We start from the raw sequence: 17,250 nt of genomic DNA on the forward strand, positions 1-17,250 counted from the left end.
CGGCGACAGTTGTGACATCATTTTCTTCCTTCTTTACTGGTGCTGCTAGAGAAATGTGATTGCTGGTTGATTTGAGAAGGTAAGCTTCCAGCTCAATGGTACTGCTGACTGCTGCTTAACTGCAAAGGATACCTGCGGGTCCTTTAACTGGTCCAGATATCTACTCAATGCCAACTCTTCTTGAGCCTCCTCTTGCAATCTTACTAACAGTTCATCGGTAAGTCTCTTTGTCCCTTTTCAGGTTAAACGGTGTTAACTTGAAGGTGTCCATAGGAACATTAGTAGACAGGAAAAAGCAATGCAAGTAAGGTGTGAGTAATAAAAGAGCTAGCTTTCCTTCTGCTTTCGAATTCTACTTTGTACAGCTGTTGTTTGCTTGGTGGATCGAAACACTCGGCTAACGCTTTTTTTGCAGTTGCATATGATTGCTGGGTTCTGTATATGCCTTGCCAAGTCAGGATTGTCGTGCCGACTACACCACTGTAAGCTGGGTCCACAAACAACCAACAAAGAATTCCTTCACTGGGCAACTGCCCATATCTATATTTATATGTGCTGATGTGTGCATGTACAAAGTAAAAGGCCTATTACAGTTGTATGCCAATCAACAGTTTCTAGCTATACAAAATAGTGCTACTACATCATCAGTGACTGAACTCTGAACCCTAAGCGCAAGACTCTGTGATACTGTGGAGTTAACAATAACGGTACCCAACAAGGTTGTGAGACTTGTTAATAGAGTGCCTTGTGTTGTTGTACATTTGCAGAGGATCATCGAGGGCGACTGAGTAGGAAGGAGAGCAGCCTGGACACCCTGCATGAACACACCCGTTGGTCTTACCAGAAGCTTTTGATGGACAGAAAAGTTTTGACGAGTGGATGAGTCACTTTAAAAATGTTTCTTCTGTTAATGGCTAGAATGATGAAAGTAAACTTCTTTGGTTGAAAGTGAGACTTACAGGAAAGGCACATGTGGCGTTTACTCAACTAGCTCACAAGATCATAAATACAAAACTACACAATACAATTATTCAGTCACTGCTACAACAATGCTATGCATGCACTGCTAAGGAAGTACAACTTATTTTATCGAACTGATATTACGTTATTCCTGATAGTCTACAAGGCTTGTATAGTCTGGCAGTGCCTCCCCTTTGCAATATAGAAGAGGGGTATGGTGATAGGGTTGGGCAGTATCAACTAGTGTTAGTGCATAAGCCAACGTCGATTTTATGCTTCAAAGATTTGAATGCAATATTCAAAGCTTTGATGAATACTGTATGTAACTATAGCTTATACAGTTAGCTACATATTATGTAGGTGACATACTTTTGAGTGTATTGTTGTAGCTTAATCCATTAAACAATAGTTGTTGTTTTGGCTCCCTTTGGCAAATGGAAATTCTCACATTGACACTATTATTCATCTATATAGGAGCTGCACTTCATGATTATTGGTGGACGTGGTCACTCGTGGCGCAAGCTAATTAACTTGTCAGACACCTAGTACAACCACCTTCCAATATTTCTAGTGTCTCAAGCGAAACTGCCCATGGCAAAAATTATTCATGGCATGATGAGCAGTTGGATTCTTACAGTTTTCTGCTTGCTAATATAACCAGGTCGCGCATGCGCAAAATTCGAACTTGGCTGATGCCATTCGAATAATGTATCCTTCAAACCATTGGATGAATGCAGTACATTTGTTTATGCACTAGTATCAACAAAGCTACTTCACAATTATTGTGAATCACAATATCACAGTTATTGCAGATAACACGATATTTAACAATATAATTATAATTAATATAGATCAATGAGTAAATGGTATGACTGACCATACAGAGCACATACTATAATATTACCATTACAATAACACACCATAATTATACCATATGTACTATTATTACTTTCTGTACTATCATTTTAGAATGAAACTATTGGAATAAATGGAATTATGATCAACTATCATCACTGAATGAAGACACAACAACTTACAGACAGAGTACACTACAAAACGTACTTGTTTAGAAATGCACACAACATGTTGTCTATATACGTATATGATCAAGGTTCACAATGGGTATAATATCAAAAAGTCTACGACATGTTTTTAGATAAAAAGATTAACATGTTCACGTTTTCTGGTGAAAGTCTGTAACGCTGGGCATTCACAACATTTCCTCCCTTACTAAATAATCGCTCTGATGGAACGCTTATGCCACAAATACACAAATATTTGCAGGCCAAGTATTGCAAGGCAGAAAATTTCTGTTACTCATGTTCCCATTCTGTAATGGATTAGTGTCAATGTGTACTGGAGGATGCTCCTCATATCTCCTTATTTCCTTCTCCACTTTCTCTTCACAAGACAAATCTTGGCTCCACAAAATGGTGTAAAATTGTGCTAAATTCTTTAAGTTTCTTCTTCACTGCTGGTTCTACTTGTTCTGTAACTCTGTTTCTACAGCTGGATCTATTGGTGGAGATCGTTGTGTCAACAAACTTTGAAACTTTGAAACTGTTTATTTTTTTATCTGATAAAGTACTTCTTTGCCTGAAACAAACTTGTATTGAAATATTGGATCAACAAAACTGCATTTATTTAATAAAGTTTCTGTAAGTCTGCAGTAATGATCTCAGAGATCCTCATAACTTTTTCCTTCATCTCTTTCACGATTGGTGTATCACTGGGTTTCACATCCACAATTGTCTTCAAAATGTGATCAAGGAGAGGACAAACTGCTGAAATTGTGACATGTTTTTCTCCTGCTAATGCATCTGTAAATTTTAATAAAAGCTCCAAAACCTTTAGCATGTCTTCAAGATTTGCAAATTTATTCTCACTAGGCAACTTGTTCCAGTGCTTCCTATCTTTAGCAAGCACTACACATATGGCCTGATGCTGTTCAACGATCCATGCCACCATTTGATATGCGGATCCCACCTAGTGTTCACATCTACTATCAATCTGTACTTGGGTACGGCTAGATCTTCTTGTTTCTGATGTAAATCACGACTTTTCTTCCAAATGCGACTAAAACTTTCAATCAGAGAATGACACTTCTACACAGCTTGTTGTACATGATCAATATTAACTGCTTTCATCACAGCCAAATTAAAGTTGTGGTCAAAGCAACTGAGCCATTCACACTGAAGCACTGCAAATGCTGCCACAAAATTTGAGCCATTATCAGTGGTAGTAGCAACAACATGGCTTAAGCTGAGGCCCCAGTTTCCCAGTACATCTTGAAATGCTTTGGCAATATTTTTACCAGTATGATCCTGAAATATAGCCACAGTATCTAAGCAAAGAGATTGAAGGTGCCAGTTGGAATCAATGAAATGAACTGTAAAACACATGACTGGCTTGTGCTAACTTATAACAATCTTTTCCTTTATTTCATTGTACAATTGAGGAAACTGATGCTCCATAAAGTATTTTGGTCCTGGTAGCTCATACCTTGGATTAAGCTTAGACACCAACGCTGGTTTTTCAACCGTATAAAGTGGCTGCTCATCTTTAGCAATAAAATAGGTCATAGCCCTATTCAGCTCTAATGCTCGTAGTGACTTAGCACTGAATTTCTTAGTAGCTTCGATTGCATCAGTAATAGTTGGCTGATCAGGTGGTCGCTGACTTAAACAGGCCAACAGGGAGTCTTGACGCAATGAATTCTCTTTCTGTGCTAACAGGGCTTCAGTATATAACTCCAACGCTCCTGTAACAAGTCCAACAAACTGGCTTGTCTGCTCCCAAAGTTACATCATTTTTGTTTGTCTTCAGCCCAAAGTAATTCCACATTGTGTTAACAGAGTGCGGTTTTTTCACCAGCCGTGGCAACGTGTCACCTTCATTTTTGGCCATACTTACTGCTAATAAACTCTTCACGTGAATTATACAGATGCGTAATTCAAATATGGTCAATACCGGTTTCACAGTTTTTCAGAAATTGTTTCGGTCTTGGTTATTGTTACCTTCAATACCGTTGCTAACCGTTATACTGGTATACTGTCCAACCCTATCTGGTGACCACAGTATATGGTATTTGTGCTATTACCAGTATAGTGATAGAGCCAATAAAATTGCAGTGTACAGTGTAAATAAGTATTTGTGACGTAAACCGTGTAGTTTGCACCGTGAATAGCACAATAACTATGGCAAACAAATCCGGAATAGTTGGAAAACAGTTGATGCTCTCTGAGTGAGACTCAAGACTTACATTAAGTAGTATGAAGTTTCATACTTTTTTCACCGAGTTACATCAGCCTGAACAGGTAATGTATGTGACTGTCTCAGCAAAACCTGAATTGTTTGCACAAAAATGCAATTTTAGAAAAACGAAAGTGTCTGCTCATGGAGAGATTGAAGATCTTTGTTTCTTTTCTGTAGCCCCAAGGGCATGCATGTCACGTGCGTTTTTTATGATGTGATAAACGTAACAATACTGTCGCCATTTTTTCACCTTCATACTCATATGTGTAAGTGACTACAGGGTTAAAACTATACTTTAGTTGATTTGGTAATCCATGGTGAACACTTAAGCCAAGTTCCAACATTGTAGACTAGAAGTTATGGCTGTGAATGTAAATGCCTGCAGTTTGTTTCAGCATATATATAGTTGCTGCTCAAACCGATTTTCCCTTGCTCTCCCTACTGTCTAGTGCTATATTATCCAAAACTACTCACCACAATAGGTTGAAACTTTGGTAATCCATCCCTTAGACACTGCAGATAATGCTGAGAAAATCACAAAGCCTATATAGAGTTGCTACACCTATATTCAAAACGGCCAAAATAAACCACTCAAGAGCCAAATCTTATACCTGTGCAGAAATTACAGAAGTGTAATACATGTTTTTTATTTCTCACGTACGTACAGAAGACCCTCAGTTTATCTGTACCCTTGTTTATCCGAAATCAGAAATGACTGTTTTATTAGTGTATTTTGAGTACAAAGTGTATGTTCTATTTGAATATTTCGACATAGCTCTTAATATAAGGTACTGCCCAAGCGCAACGTCGCACTCGCTTGCACACGCAACTTTGCTCGAGATTTTAAAAATTGCTAATTAAGGGGCGTGACAGCTGTTTCGCTCATGAGAATCGTGAACGAAACAGTTGCCATGCCCCTGAATTAGCAATTTTTTAAACTTTCGAGCAAAGTTCGAGGGAGTGCGACATTGCACTTGGGCAGTACCGTAAATGTATGGGCTTCAGTTTGAACTATTCACTTATCTAAACACTTTTACCATTTCCTGAGACACATTAGGATAACTGAGGTTCCATGGTTCCATTGTACTGGCTGCTTTTAGCTTTGCTCACATGGGTGCATATGGACAAACATAGATAGGTAAGTAGACAGATAAATACAGAACACACATTTTTACAAAAAAATACAGGAAACAAGGTGCATACCCACACGCAGGCCAGTGGCGGGCATTAAAAACGATAGTGTTAACACATACATACCATATGATGACAAGTTGTTCACTGCAGTGGTTAGATCCTCCCAAGAAGCAGCAGGAGTATTGTCCAGCCACTCAGTCAACATTTTACCACAACAAGCCTCGCAATCATTGGGATGGTCATGTTCTATGATCCTCATCAAGTGATCACCAACTTTAAGTTGCTCCCCCAACTGTTTCCATTGTGGTGCCCACCATGGTACCACTCGATTATTGAGGTCTTCTAGTTTTGGTCGTTGATTTCCTATACCAAACATGTAAGCATGTACACATCAAGTATGTGTGTGTGTGTGTGTGTGTGTGTGTGTGTGTGTGTGTGTGTGTGTGTGTGTGTGTGCAAACAATTAAATATCAAATGGTATTTAAGATCATCCCGAAAATTTTGCTCACTGCCCAAGTTTTTGCTTTTAAAAATCATCCTGGAGACATCTTGCATGATGGAAATCACCCTTACGGAATAGTACTAGTCTACATAATACAGCAAATATAACAAAACACTTATAGGTTGCCGGATATAGAATTTTTTAAAAATCACCAAAACTCGAATTTTAGTCTCACTGCCTCATGCCTGACCACAGTTGCAAGGATAGATACCAAACAAAGCAGTGCACGATCACCATTTTATGCCACAATAACAAACTCACCAGTGGTATGTGCCTTTTGGGGTTCCGATGAGGGTAGGCCCTCTGCGCCTTTTCTTTTATTTTATCTTCAGTCAAGCTGCTTGTCTTCTTCTTCATCCAACGAAACCATATGGAAGCATTAATTTTCCATATCAACACTTTCTTTCAGCAGTATATTTAGACGCCACAGAATTATTTCAAGCTGGATTTCAGAAGGGAGTTAGTAAACCTTTCACAATATTAAATACCTACGATGTGTGCGCTACTGTCTTATCTTTGATCCTTCTTTATCATGGCCATCTCTCATGGGTACGGCTTCCATCAAAGTACGCACACCACAGTGCCCCAACATATTGGAGTAAACGTGTAGCATAATTGTAGCAAGCACGTGATTTTAATGTTGGGATACACCTCGGGATATGCTGCTGCCTGTACAACATTGCCACTACACCGTAAGGATTAGAGTGCGTTTGCTTTGGCTCGAAGGTGGTTTCTTTTTCGAGTTTAAAAACCGGTTGTATATGGCGCCTCTCTACAGACTCTGTGGGTAGCTTCCCAGAGCACTTTTCAGGTGTACTACAACTGAAAAACACCGTAGTAGGCCTCATAGGCTCGCGTATCTCGTTGTCTAGAAAGTGGACGTGACCCGTTCTTACGCGAACTAAAAGTAAGAGCAGTCCTGAGGCTTTGTTGAGAGAATTAGTGGGAAATAATACTGTAGACACACTATAAAACAGTTGAAAAGATACTTCTGTGGGTAATGTGTTGTTTAAAGCGGTTTGTTAAAAATCCGCATCCTTAGGAACGTTTAGCTAGCTGTGTATTTCGAGAATTGCAGGGGGGTGAATTACTAAATATGGTTATCTTTACAAAAAAAAGTACACAAACAAGTGCAAGAAAAAATTAGGAATTTTCCATATGAGTAGGGACTGCAGCAATAAAAAGTACTGAAACAAGCCGCTGAGACAAAACACAACTGAAAGATTGCATTTTAATCCCTACTTTAACCATACATCATAGCAGGCTAAAGTAGGGATTAAAATGCAATCATTCAGTTGAGTTTGGTCTCAGCGGCTTGTTTCAGTGCTTTTTATTGCTGCAGTCCCTACTCATATGGAAAATTCCTAATTTTTTCTTGTACTTGTTGATAATAAAGACTGTTGTGAATAGTGTAATTTTGCATTCTGCATAGTAACGCTGTCAACATTTCAGTACACACATGAAACTGATTAAATTGCAATGTGCATACAGACTGAGAGTCTCCTAATATGAGCTACAATTTACATTACTGGTGCCTTTAATAGCTGTCAAATTCAGTGCAAGGATTATAGTTATACACTTAACTGCATTATTAGAGTATTTAAGTGACTGCTCTATTAGAGTATTTAATCTGGATAACCCGCCCACGTACAATAATCACGGAGCGAAAAACCACCTTACAACAGTCATCAGCCCAGATTAAGCTTCCTGGCCTATACTGAGTTTAATAAATACAGATTCTATTAGCCACAAGCAGCGCACACCAAGAAACCTAACTTTGAGTGCAATCTTGTATGGCTTCTCGAGCGTAATGGCATTTTGGTAAGAGGAAACAGCCCGGTTTGGGCTGTTTCTATCCGAAAACGAAATCAAAAATAGGTCATGGACATGCACAATGATTAGGGCTGAGCAATAGTATCGATAGTGCGATATATCGCGATAGTAAATCACTATCGTTATCGCGATAGTAGGAAATCACTATCATGATAGTTATGATAAGCTCAGATCTGCATTAAAATGGTATTAACAACCCTTCTATACTATTTTACAGTTGGTATTATCAGCTTTCTTACAAAGGAGTAGCCTGTAAAAGCTATACCAAAAGTCCATATTCCTCGGCCGCCCACGCAGTTAATCAACAAATATCCTGTGCATGCAAAATAACTTTCTATATGACTACAAATCATAGCTATACAATTAAGACTTTGTTAAGAGCAAAGTGTTTCATAAACTATCGTGATAGTAAAATTTTTACTATCGCTCAGCACTAACAATGATCCATTCAGCAAACCTTGCTACTTTTTATCCCAGGATTCTCCTTGTAAACTTCGCTATGCCTGTGAAAGAATAATAATAATAATATTATGATTATACAACCAAGTACTAAGAATAATACGAAATGCGGTAAAATTATGTCATTACTAATGAATGAAATAAATAATGTTTGAGAAAATTATGAGGCCTAGAGACATGAACTAAGCAGGGATAGATTCGCCTGTGAATGAAGGCACAACTGTATAATAAGTACACCTGTTCGTGCTGATGACTTTACCGTACGTGTAATTCTATAACACCCAGCACCACACCCTTGTTTAATTACAGATTTCTCGAAGGAGAAGATTAGTAAACGAGCCAGAGGCCACCTTACACGTAAACAACAACATTAAAAGTATGTTTAAATGTTTGTAACTGTGTATTTTGTATGCAGGATATGCGCTCCAGGCGTCATGCAGTGAACTACCAGCTGATGACCAGTTGGGATACCAGCTGATGTGCTGGTAAACAACCAGCTGGAACAACAAGGTAATGAGTAATGTAATACTTGTACAGTAGTTGTATTATACTTCTTCATCCTTCCTAGCGGCTGGAATTATTTTCCACTCGGCTTAACTACTACTCTACTGTGAATCTGTAATAGCTAAACAAGAAGCCGATGCAGTACTGCATATACAACAATGTGTAACTATCTCCTGTATGTTGTGCATGGCTGTATGCATAATATTATAGACTGTGATCACTGTGCCAATGCCACACCGCTGATATACTGGCACATCACCAGTGGCTTCTAGTTACAACAGAGTCTGTTGTGCCATATTGGCTTGATTGGGATCAATTGCTAATTGTGCCTTCACCATGTCCCTTGTTCTGCATAGCCTCACTTCACCGCTGAGTCATCTTCAGAGACACGTCACACCTACAATAGTAGCTACTTTCAATATAGCTAATTTAACTTGGTTTTTGTGTAGGTTGTGTTTTAGTATTGTGGTTTTCTGATGCCAGTTAAACTCCCTTGCCGGCCTGTGTACGTATGCATATGTATCATTTCCACCGGTACACACACACTGCTCTGAGTGCTGCCTATGGCACTGTTTATACTTGCCCAATGGGTAGGTTGCAATGTTGGTGTATGTACTTGGTTGTATGTGATGCGGTCCTAGATAATAATAATAATAATAATATGAACTGGCAAATTTCAGTGTTGTCTGAAATACACATACTGTTTCCTTTTCACTTGATACTTACTAGTGGACCAATACTCATTGCAAAGAACCACTAGAGGGTTGTTTTGAGTTGAAGGATGTTTTTCAAGGTGGTTTTTAGGTGTGCGTTCTATTAGGATTTTTGCAAAAAACATGGGCGATCCCTATTATGAACCTACTATCGTGGTTCATGATACTTCTTAATTGATATTGCCACAAAGCACTAAAACCTAGTTCTATTCTTAGGTCAAACTAGCTGGCCTTCACATGCATCCAACCAAATTTATTAGAGTCATACTATCAAGTTAGTGGAGTGCAGTGGTTGTGTGTTACCTTTAAATGGATTTCAGAACTCTTCAGGTTTGAATCAACAGTATGTTTAGTGAAGGTAGATCGTTCTAGGATGATTGGTTGTGTGATCGTCCTATTTAATGCACGCCCAGCTGCTGTTTATCTATCGCCGTGGCGTGCCATGCAGAGCTGTTACAAGGTGAATAAAGTACGATTACTATAGAGTATATAACTAGTTGTACAATCTGCAAAAGATAAGTTTTGCTTATTCTGTTATTCTGCAATTCACTATCTCCCATTTCAGAAGCGCTCAGTCCTGGCACTACTATAAGAGATATACTAGCTAGATATCTGCAACTTCGCGATTGGGATCCCGTTTGTGATAGGTTCGCAACTACATCCACCAACTAAAGATCTAGGTGGACTAATAGTAATAGAGTATGGAGACCACATTTCTTATCAATCTAGCTTTTTACTTAACAGTAAACAAGATGACCTCACCCCTTATTGGTATAGCTAGCTGCACACCCCTTGGTTGACTAGTCACTAATACAACAGTCATGTATGCTATTCTATTAGAACAATCACAAGTTACACTGTAGCTATAGCTGTGCTACAACAAAAAACTAAACAAACTAGTTATTAAAAATCGTTAATTTAAATGAAGTGGGGATCTATGCAATAAAAGCAGTGAAACAAGAGATGAATGTATTACAGCATAACTTGGTAAAAAGTCCCTACTTTGGCACAAGCTCAAGGGTAGCTCTACCTATCACTACCACACAATAAGATGAATGGGAAAGGTAGAGATAAAGCATCCAACTGTACATGACATTTGTCCGAGGATCGATTTTTTGGACAACTGCTTTCGAAGGTCACTGTAGTTACACAATACCGTATAGCGGGTTTTCCTTGTGGACAAATTTACTTGCAAAAATAAAATCATGTGACACTTAATCTTGTGAGGTGAAAAATTTGCAACATTAAATTCCTTGCGCGAATTTATTACTCGTTGTAATAAGTGTTAGCGTACGAGATGGAAAGCAATGAAATTTTGTCATGTTAGCCGTGTTTTTTTGTATCTATATGCTTGTGTCCATGATGAAGTGATGCAGGCGCTTGAAGTTCACCAGGAAACAGGTAGGGTAGGGCAGCCAGGTAGGGCGGCACTGTTCAGCATTGTTGAGCATTGTTGACGTGTTGTGATGAGCTGTAATAAACAATCAGCAAGCTGTTATGTACATAAACAAGCACCTGGTTTGTTGTCGAATGTTCCAACACAACAATGTTACAGGTGCTAAAAACCTCAGGATAAACAAAATTGTCACGAATTTCAATATTGCAAAGTACCCAAACTGCAAGATTAAAGTCCTCGCAATAAAAACCCGCTATACAGTACCTACATGGAGGGTATATACATACATATAATAGTGCCACAAATGATCAGGTCTCATTGCTCTTCTAGGAAATATAGTATTCATGGTTGCCTGATAATGAGCTGCTCTGTTTCCCACTGATAAAAATGGAAATGTAATTAAAGGGGCAGTATGCCAAGCCATACAAGTGCTGAAACCATACAAGTGTGACAAGTGTTTAAGGTGATTAGTTGAGTGATTGTGTTGAGAAATGAACACCAATTCTCAATACTATACAGCCTGCTACAATGACTTTGAATCATTTTGTTGTGGAATTACATGCCTAAACAGGTTATTTAAGCCAAGTAGAAGATTTGTAAACAGCAATGGAGCACTTTGAAATGTAGCCACAAGAACAGCAGCGCTAGCCCATTGTAGACCATTATTGACTCAACAGGCTTGTTTACTACAAGTTCTTTTGTACCAGCTGCTGGAAGTAAATGTTTGCAATTCACATGAGGTGAAGCTTTACAGAGTAGTTCATTTTCAGCTACCAAACAAGATGTGAACTGCAGGGGAGATGCCTTACGAGTAAAACATAACATTACCATCGCTTTGTTATAATCCCATTAGAAGACCACTACAAGTTCGCCATTTTGCAGCATGATCTGCCACCTGTAGACCATTTATTAATAATGAACACAAATACCATGCATTAGAACTGACACATTTAGATTAAGTTTGAAGAATTCCAGACAGTTGTGTATTCTGGAAATGTTATTAATTATCCACGACTGAATTATGTATGTTTATTTAGTCTGGTGGCACCTGCCCCTTTGCAGAAAGAGGAAGAATCTGCATCATCAGAGTTGTAGTATGGAATGTAATGACATCACAATAACAGCAACAAGAATGTCACAGTAACAATCATACAAAGTATAGTTCTGTTAACAAGCAGCAGCTATGCCTGCTAACACCTGACACATTCAAAGATACCCATACTGATTAGGCAGCACCACGAGTACAGTTCCAGCTACAAGGCTCTTTAATTTTGCTACCCTCATATTTTGTTCTTTTAAAGAACAACCCATTTTCAGCTACATTACATACAACCTCAATCACAACACATCTTCACAAAACTTCATATCAAACTCTCTACATGTTATATATTTCTATAGTATCTATGGTAACTCCAAAACAAATGTTCCAAAAATTTAGAACAATGCAATTTGATTGGTGTTACTGTTTTCTGTAACATGCTCCAAATTTTGAGTGACCAACCCTTCCTCTTTTGCAAAGGGATGGGCGCCGCCAAATTAATGCTCACCAGATACTTTTTATGTGACTGTTCTATTAGGGTGACTGCTGTATTAGAGTATCTCAAGTCAGCCTGCAAAGGTGTGCGCTTGCCCAAACGGGGTGTGGTCATTGGGATTTCGATCAATTATTAGTCAGCCTTCCAACTTGAAGGTGTATGGTCACTGACTAGCTATTCCGTCACCTAGCGTAAAAGGGGTGTGCCATTGTGGTTTCAATCGATAGATTGATAATGCGTAGAATAAACAATGGGCATGATTATTATTATTATTTGATCTTGTGACCTATCATGAAGATACAGGTGGCTATTTAGTACCAGCACCTCCGTACAGTAGCATAGTCTAAGTGCCTTAAATAATCTTGTGGTGTCCATTATGCTACTTGAAGAAAGTGTCGATATGGAAAATTAATGCCTCGATATGGTTTCGTTGTATGAAGAAGAAGAAGACAGGGGGTTATGAAAACCTGGACCGGACTGGACCAAAGGTCAATTCTCCAGGCAAGCAAGATTAGCCATGTTATAAATATTTTACTGCTAATTTACATCCTCTATAGCACTTGTACACCACTCACCTTGCAGCATCTCTGCCAAGCACGCAATTGTGATGGTTGAGCAACATGAAGTATCCACCGTAGAACAACTAACTAAGCTAAAACACTTTCTTACATGATCGCTACAAAGCTACGTGTTCTCCTGCTGTACTTGCATAGAACTGGCACACACGAGTGGCTGCCCGTATTTATTAGAGTCGTGCTGTGCAAAGTGATTGAAACTAAACTAGCAGTTAAAACATCAAATTTGTCTCGAAATCCATTTGGTGATAGATAACACATGGAGTTAAGCAAGGTAAGCAGTACTTAAATTATTTCAGGATAGATTTTTAGAGTGAAAAGTATGATGCAACAAATTCGTGCAGCCACTCGTGTGTGCCAGTTCTATACAAGTACAGCAGAACACGTAGCTTTGTAGTGATCATGTAGTAAAGCACATTAGAAAATGTTTTAGCTTAGCTAGTTGTTCTATAGTGGATACTTCGTGTTGCTCAACCATCGCGACTGTGTGCTTAGAGTTGCTGCAAGGTGAGTAGTGTATAAGCACTATAGAGGATATAAATAGCAGTAAATATTTATAAATAACATGGCTAATCTTTCTTCCCTGGAGAATCGACCTTTGGTCCGGTCCGGTCCGGGTTTTCAGAACCCCCAAGAAGACAAGCAGCCTGATTGAAGATGAAAGGACAAGGCGCAGAGGACCTACACTCATCGGAACCCCAAAAGGCACATCCCACTGGTGAGTTTGTTATTGTGGCGTAAAATGGTGGCCATGCGCTGCTTAGTTTGGCCTCTAGCCTTGCGACTGTGGTCTGAGGCTAAAATTCGAGTTTTGGCAATTTTTAACAATTTTTCTATCCGGCCACCTGTGTTTTGTTGCATTTGATGCAGTTTTATGTATTATATGGACTAGTACTATTCCGTAAAGGTGATTTTGGTCGCATAAAATATCTCTAGGGTGATTTTTAAAGGCGGTATTTTGGGAGGCGCGTGAAAGTTTCACTGCAATCCCTACCTAAACGGTACTACCATACTGTTTGATAATAGAGCATTAAATAAATTATAACAAAACACTTACTGGTTGCCAGATATCGAATTTTACAAAATCGCTAAAACTCGAATTTCAATCTCACTGCCTGACTGGCCACAGTCGCAAGGCTAGAGGCCAAATGAAGCAACACTGTTAGTATTTGTTGGAGCGGCGGCATCAACTCTACCCGGTTTTATGGTTTCTATTCCCAGGCATCTAATGACGTCTTGGAAGAATGACTGTGGAGATTATGGTGCTTGTTTTAGTTTAACTGGAGTCTCCATGATCAAATCGGTGGACACTTCTAGGAGGCTAGAGGCATCCATGTCTTCTAAGTTGCTACTTGTAGGAGATAAAAACAGATATTAGCTTAGACTTTACTGTTGTGATACATAGCTAGCTATTAAAATATCACAGTAGTTGTGCAGTTTGATTGAGAAGTGATGATCTCAGTTCAATTAAGTTTCAAAGTATATACAGCTAAACATGGATTACTAATTGCTTGATTTGAGGTAGTTTACTTTATTACTATTATCTAGGACCGGGTCACATACAACCAAGTACATACACCAATGTGACAACCCCCTGGTGAGGCTATGCACGTGACTAGGTGGTAAAGGCACAATCAAAATAATCATGATCTTAAACCAACTTATGATACAACAGTGACAGACATACGTAACACAATAGTGGCATCGTAACTAGAGGCCACCTGTAGCTAAGTGCCAGTACATTATTGGTGTGGCCAGGAGCTCATCGAGTCCGTAGGACGAGGGAGCATGTAACTCCGTAAACGGCGAAATTCAAACATGGCGTCGCAATTTATTAATAGTAATTTAAACAATAACCGTATAAGGATAAACACATACCGCGCATGCTCGCTAAACCTATTACTACTGGCACAATAGTTATACTGTAGTCTTCTTGCTCCAGCAGTGAGCGATGAAACTTGATTCCGTCAGTGTTTACTGCAGATAATCTGTGCTGCCGCCGTGGACTGATAGCCGGCCCACTTACATTACGCGGTAAGCAAGAATGTTTCCTAGCAGTCTCCAAAACATCTTGTCACTATTTCACTCCGTTAGTTAAGCCTTTTCCTCGACGTTTCCTTCCTTGCCATTCCTTTCTTTCACGAATTAATCCAGGCGCTGCATATTTGTGGCATGGTTATTACGTAATTCTTTACCCTACGATACAACCTTTACTATATAAGGAATATACTATGTTAAGAAAAGTCCGCCATGTTTGAATTTTGCTGTTTACGTTGTGAGTATGCGGAGTTACATGCTCCCTCGTCCTACGGACTCGATGAGCTCCTGGTGTGGCAATGGCACAGTATATGCATACAAAACATACAGGAGAGAGATTCAGAAGGCTATACATCATTGTAGTATTGTATGCAGCAAATACATTATTGGCAATATCACCGAAGATGGAAATATTCAGCTATGTAGCTAGCCAATATACAGCACAGTATCAACTAGAGGTCACTGGTAGCTAAATGGGGTTCATCAGTGGTGTGGCAATGGTACGTTGATGGGTGCACACTATATGCATACAAAACTTGTAGGAGATACATGCTGTAGTAGTTAAGAGTATGGGTTAGCCAGGTGAGCCAGATAAAGGAAGACAGCCAAGCCAGCCAGAGCCTAGTAAGCCAGGTGAAGGCAATATGTACAATACAAGTAAACATAAAATCATACCACGCTGTTTACAATACATTTACAAACAGACAACCAAGTGGGATGCATTAAATCCCGGAATACAGAATAAGCATTCTTAACATTTTACGATTATTTATACCATCTATAGCATTTACACAATACTTACCTCGTAGCAACTCCCCCGAGAATGCAATCATGATGGTAAACAGTACTAAGGCGATCCTCAGGGCAATCTTTAGATAGAACAAGTTTAAGGAAAAATTAGTAATTTTAAGTTCGATTAGGGATCACAGAAAAAAAGCAGGGAAACAATTGAGGTCACCTACACCTGCAGATATACTAGTGAACGTTTAATCCCTAATTCAGTCTATACCACTAGACCAAGGCTGAATTAGGGATTAAATGTTCATTAGTATATCTGCAGGTGTAGGTGACCTCCCTTGTTTCCCTACTTTTTTTCTATGATCCCTAATTGAACTTAAAATTCCTAATTTTTCCTTAAACTTGTTTGTTTACTTTTTTTTGTAACCTGCTTCGAAAGTGCAGTGGCTATTACGTTTCGCTTTTAGCCATGTTCAGCCCATTACACAGTGCTACAGATGAAAAACAGAAGAAGTGCCTCTGCAACAATCCAGTCACCACGGAAATATGATGTTTTGTGCCCTAACTATCAATTACTACCTTGAAAGTGCACTGAGCAGCCATTACGCTTCGCTTTCCAACTATGTTCAGCCCGTTGTACAGCGTTACAAATGAAGAACAGTGTTAGAATCGTCTCTGCAATCAATCCAGTCACCACAGAAAAAATACGGATGATTCTGTTTACAAATGTACTGTAGGGAAGCCATGCATCACGATACTGCGAATTGACACCTTGGGCTGTCAGCAAAAAGAAATGGGACAGAAAGGAGGACAAAGGTAAGTCCATGATGTGTGTATTGTACGTACTGCGGTATGCCAAAAGGCACATCTCGGGACGAAGCAACGTCGAACAATGAAAAAATCAAGCCCATAGCCTTAGCCTAGCGAGTTACACTTGCCTGAAGACATCAGGCAGTTAGTCAGTAGAAAATTCCATTGAATAATTTAAAAAAAAATTTTTGTACCAATTTATTGGAAGCCCTTAGGATTGTACTGAAAGCTCTTTTGGGCTTGGTTATACCTAACCAATACTGCCAAGGTGCCAGGATGGAGTAGTGAAGCTGGTTTTTGGGTGAATATTTTGGCTAGGAAAACCCAAATGTCCATGATCCCTAATATACAGTACTACTATACTGTATGATATGCACAAAACTAACCACTCTAGAATAACTCAACTAAGCAAAACTATTTTCTAATACACTTTGCTACATAATCACTACAAAACTATTAAGTTCTTTCTGCTACACTTGCTTCTACCAGCTATCACACACTAGTAACTGCCTGAATTTATTAGAGTCATGAGGTGTAATGATGGGAGCTTAAAACAGCACTTAATCCTTTAAATTTCTTTTAAACTTGTTTATAACTAACAAAGTTGAGGAACGTTAGCTAAAGTAGATTATTTAAAGGGGATGGAGTGTTTTGTCACTAAGGGCAGTTACTTGTGTATAATAGCTGGCATAAGCAAGTGTAGCAAATAGTTTTGTAGTGATTATGTAGCAAACTGTATTAGAAAGTAGTTTAGCTTAGTTAGGTTATTCTAGAGTTAGTTTTGTGCGTATTCTATTTA

At 39.0% G+C, this 17,250-nt stretch overlaps 1 protein-coding gene across 6 annotated transcripts in view; it reads right to left on the bottom strand.

The window, feature by feature from the left end:
* LOC136262786 (protein NLRC5-like) overlaps positions 1 to 17,250 on the bottom strand; it is a 67,930-nt gene that overhangs the window by 48,051 nt on the left and 2,629 nt on the right. For all 6 annotated transcript variants that reach the window (XM_066057185.1, XM_066057188.1, XM_066057186.1 and 3 more), the window contains exon 2: positions 5,473 to 5,712. In XM_066057185.1, the coding sequence (XP_065913257.1) occupies positions 5,473 to 5,712 (240 nt within the window). The remainder of the gene's footprint in view (positions 1 to 5,472; positions 5,713 to 17,250) is intronic.

The sequence above is a fragment of the Dysidea avara genome, chromosome 8 (genome assembly GCF_963678975.1).
Source record: "Dysidea avara chromosome 8, odDysAvar1.4, whole genome shotgun sequence".
NCBI lineage: Eukaryota > Metazoa > Porifera > Demospongiae > Dictyoceratida > Dysideidae > Dysidea > Dysidea avara.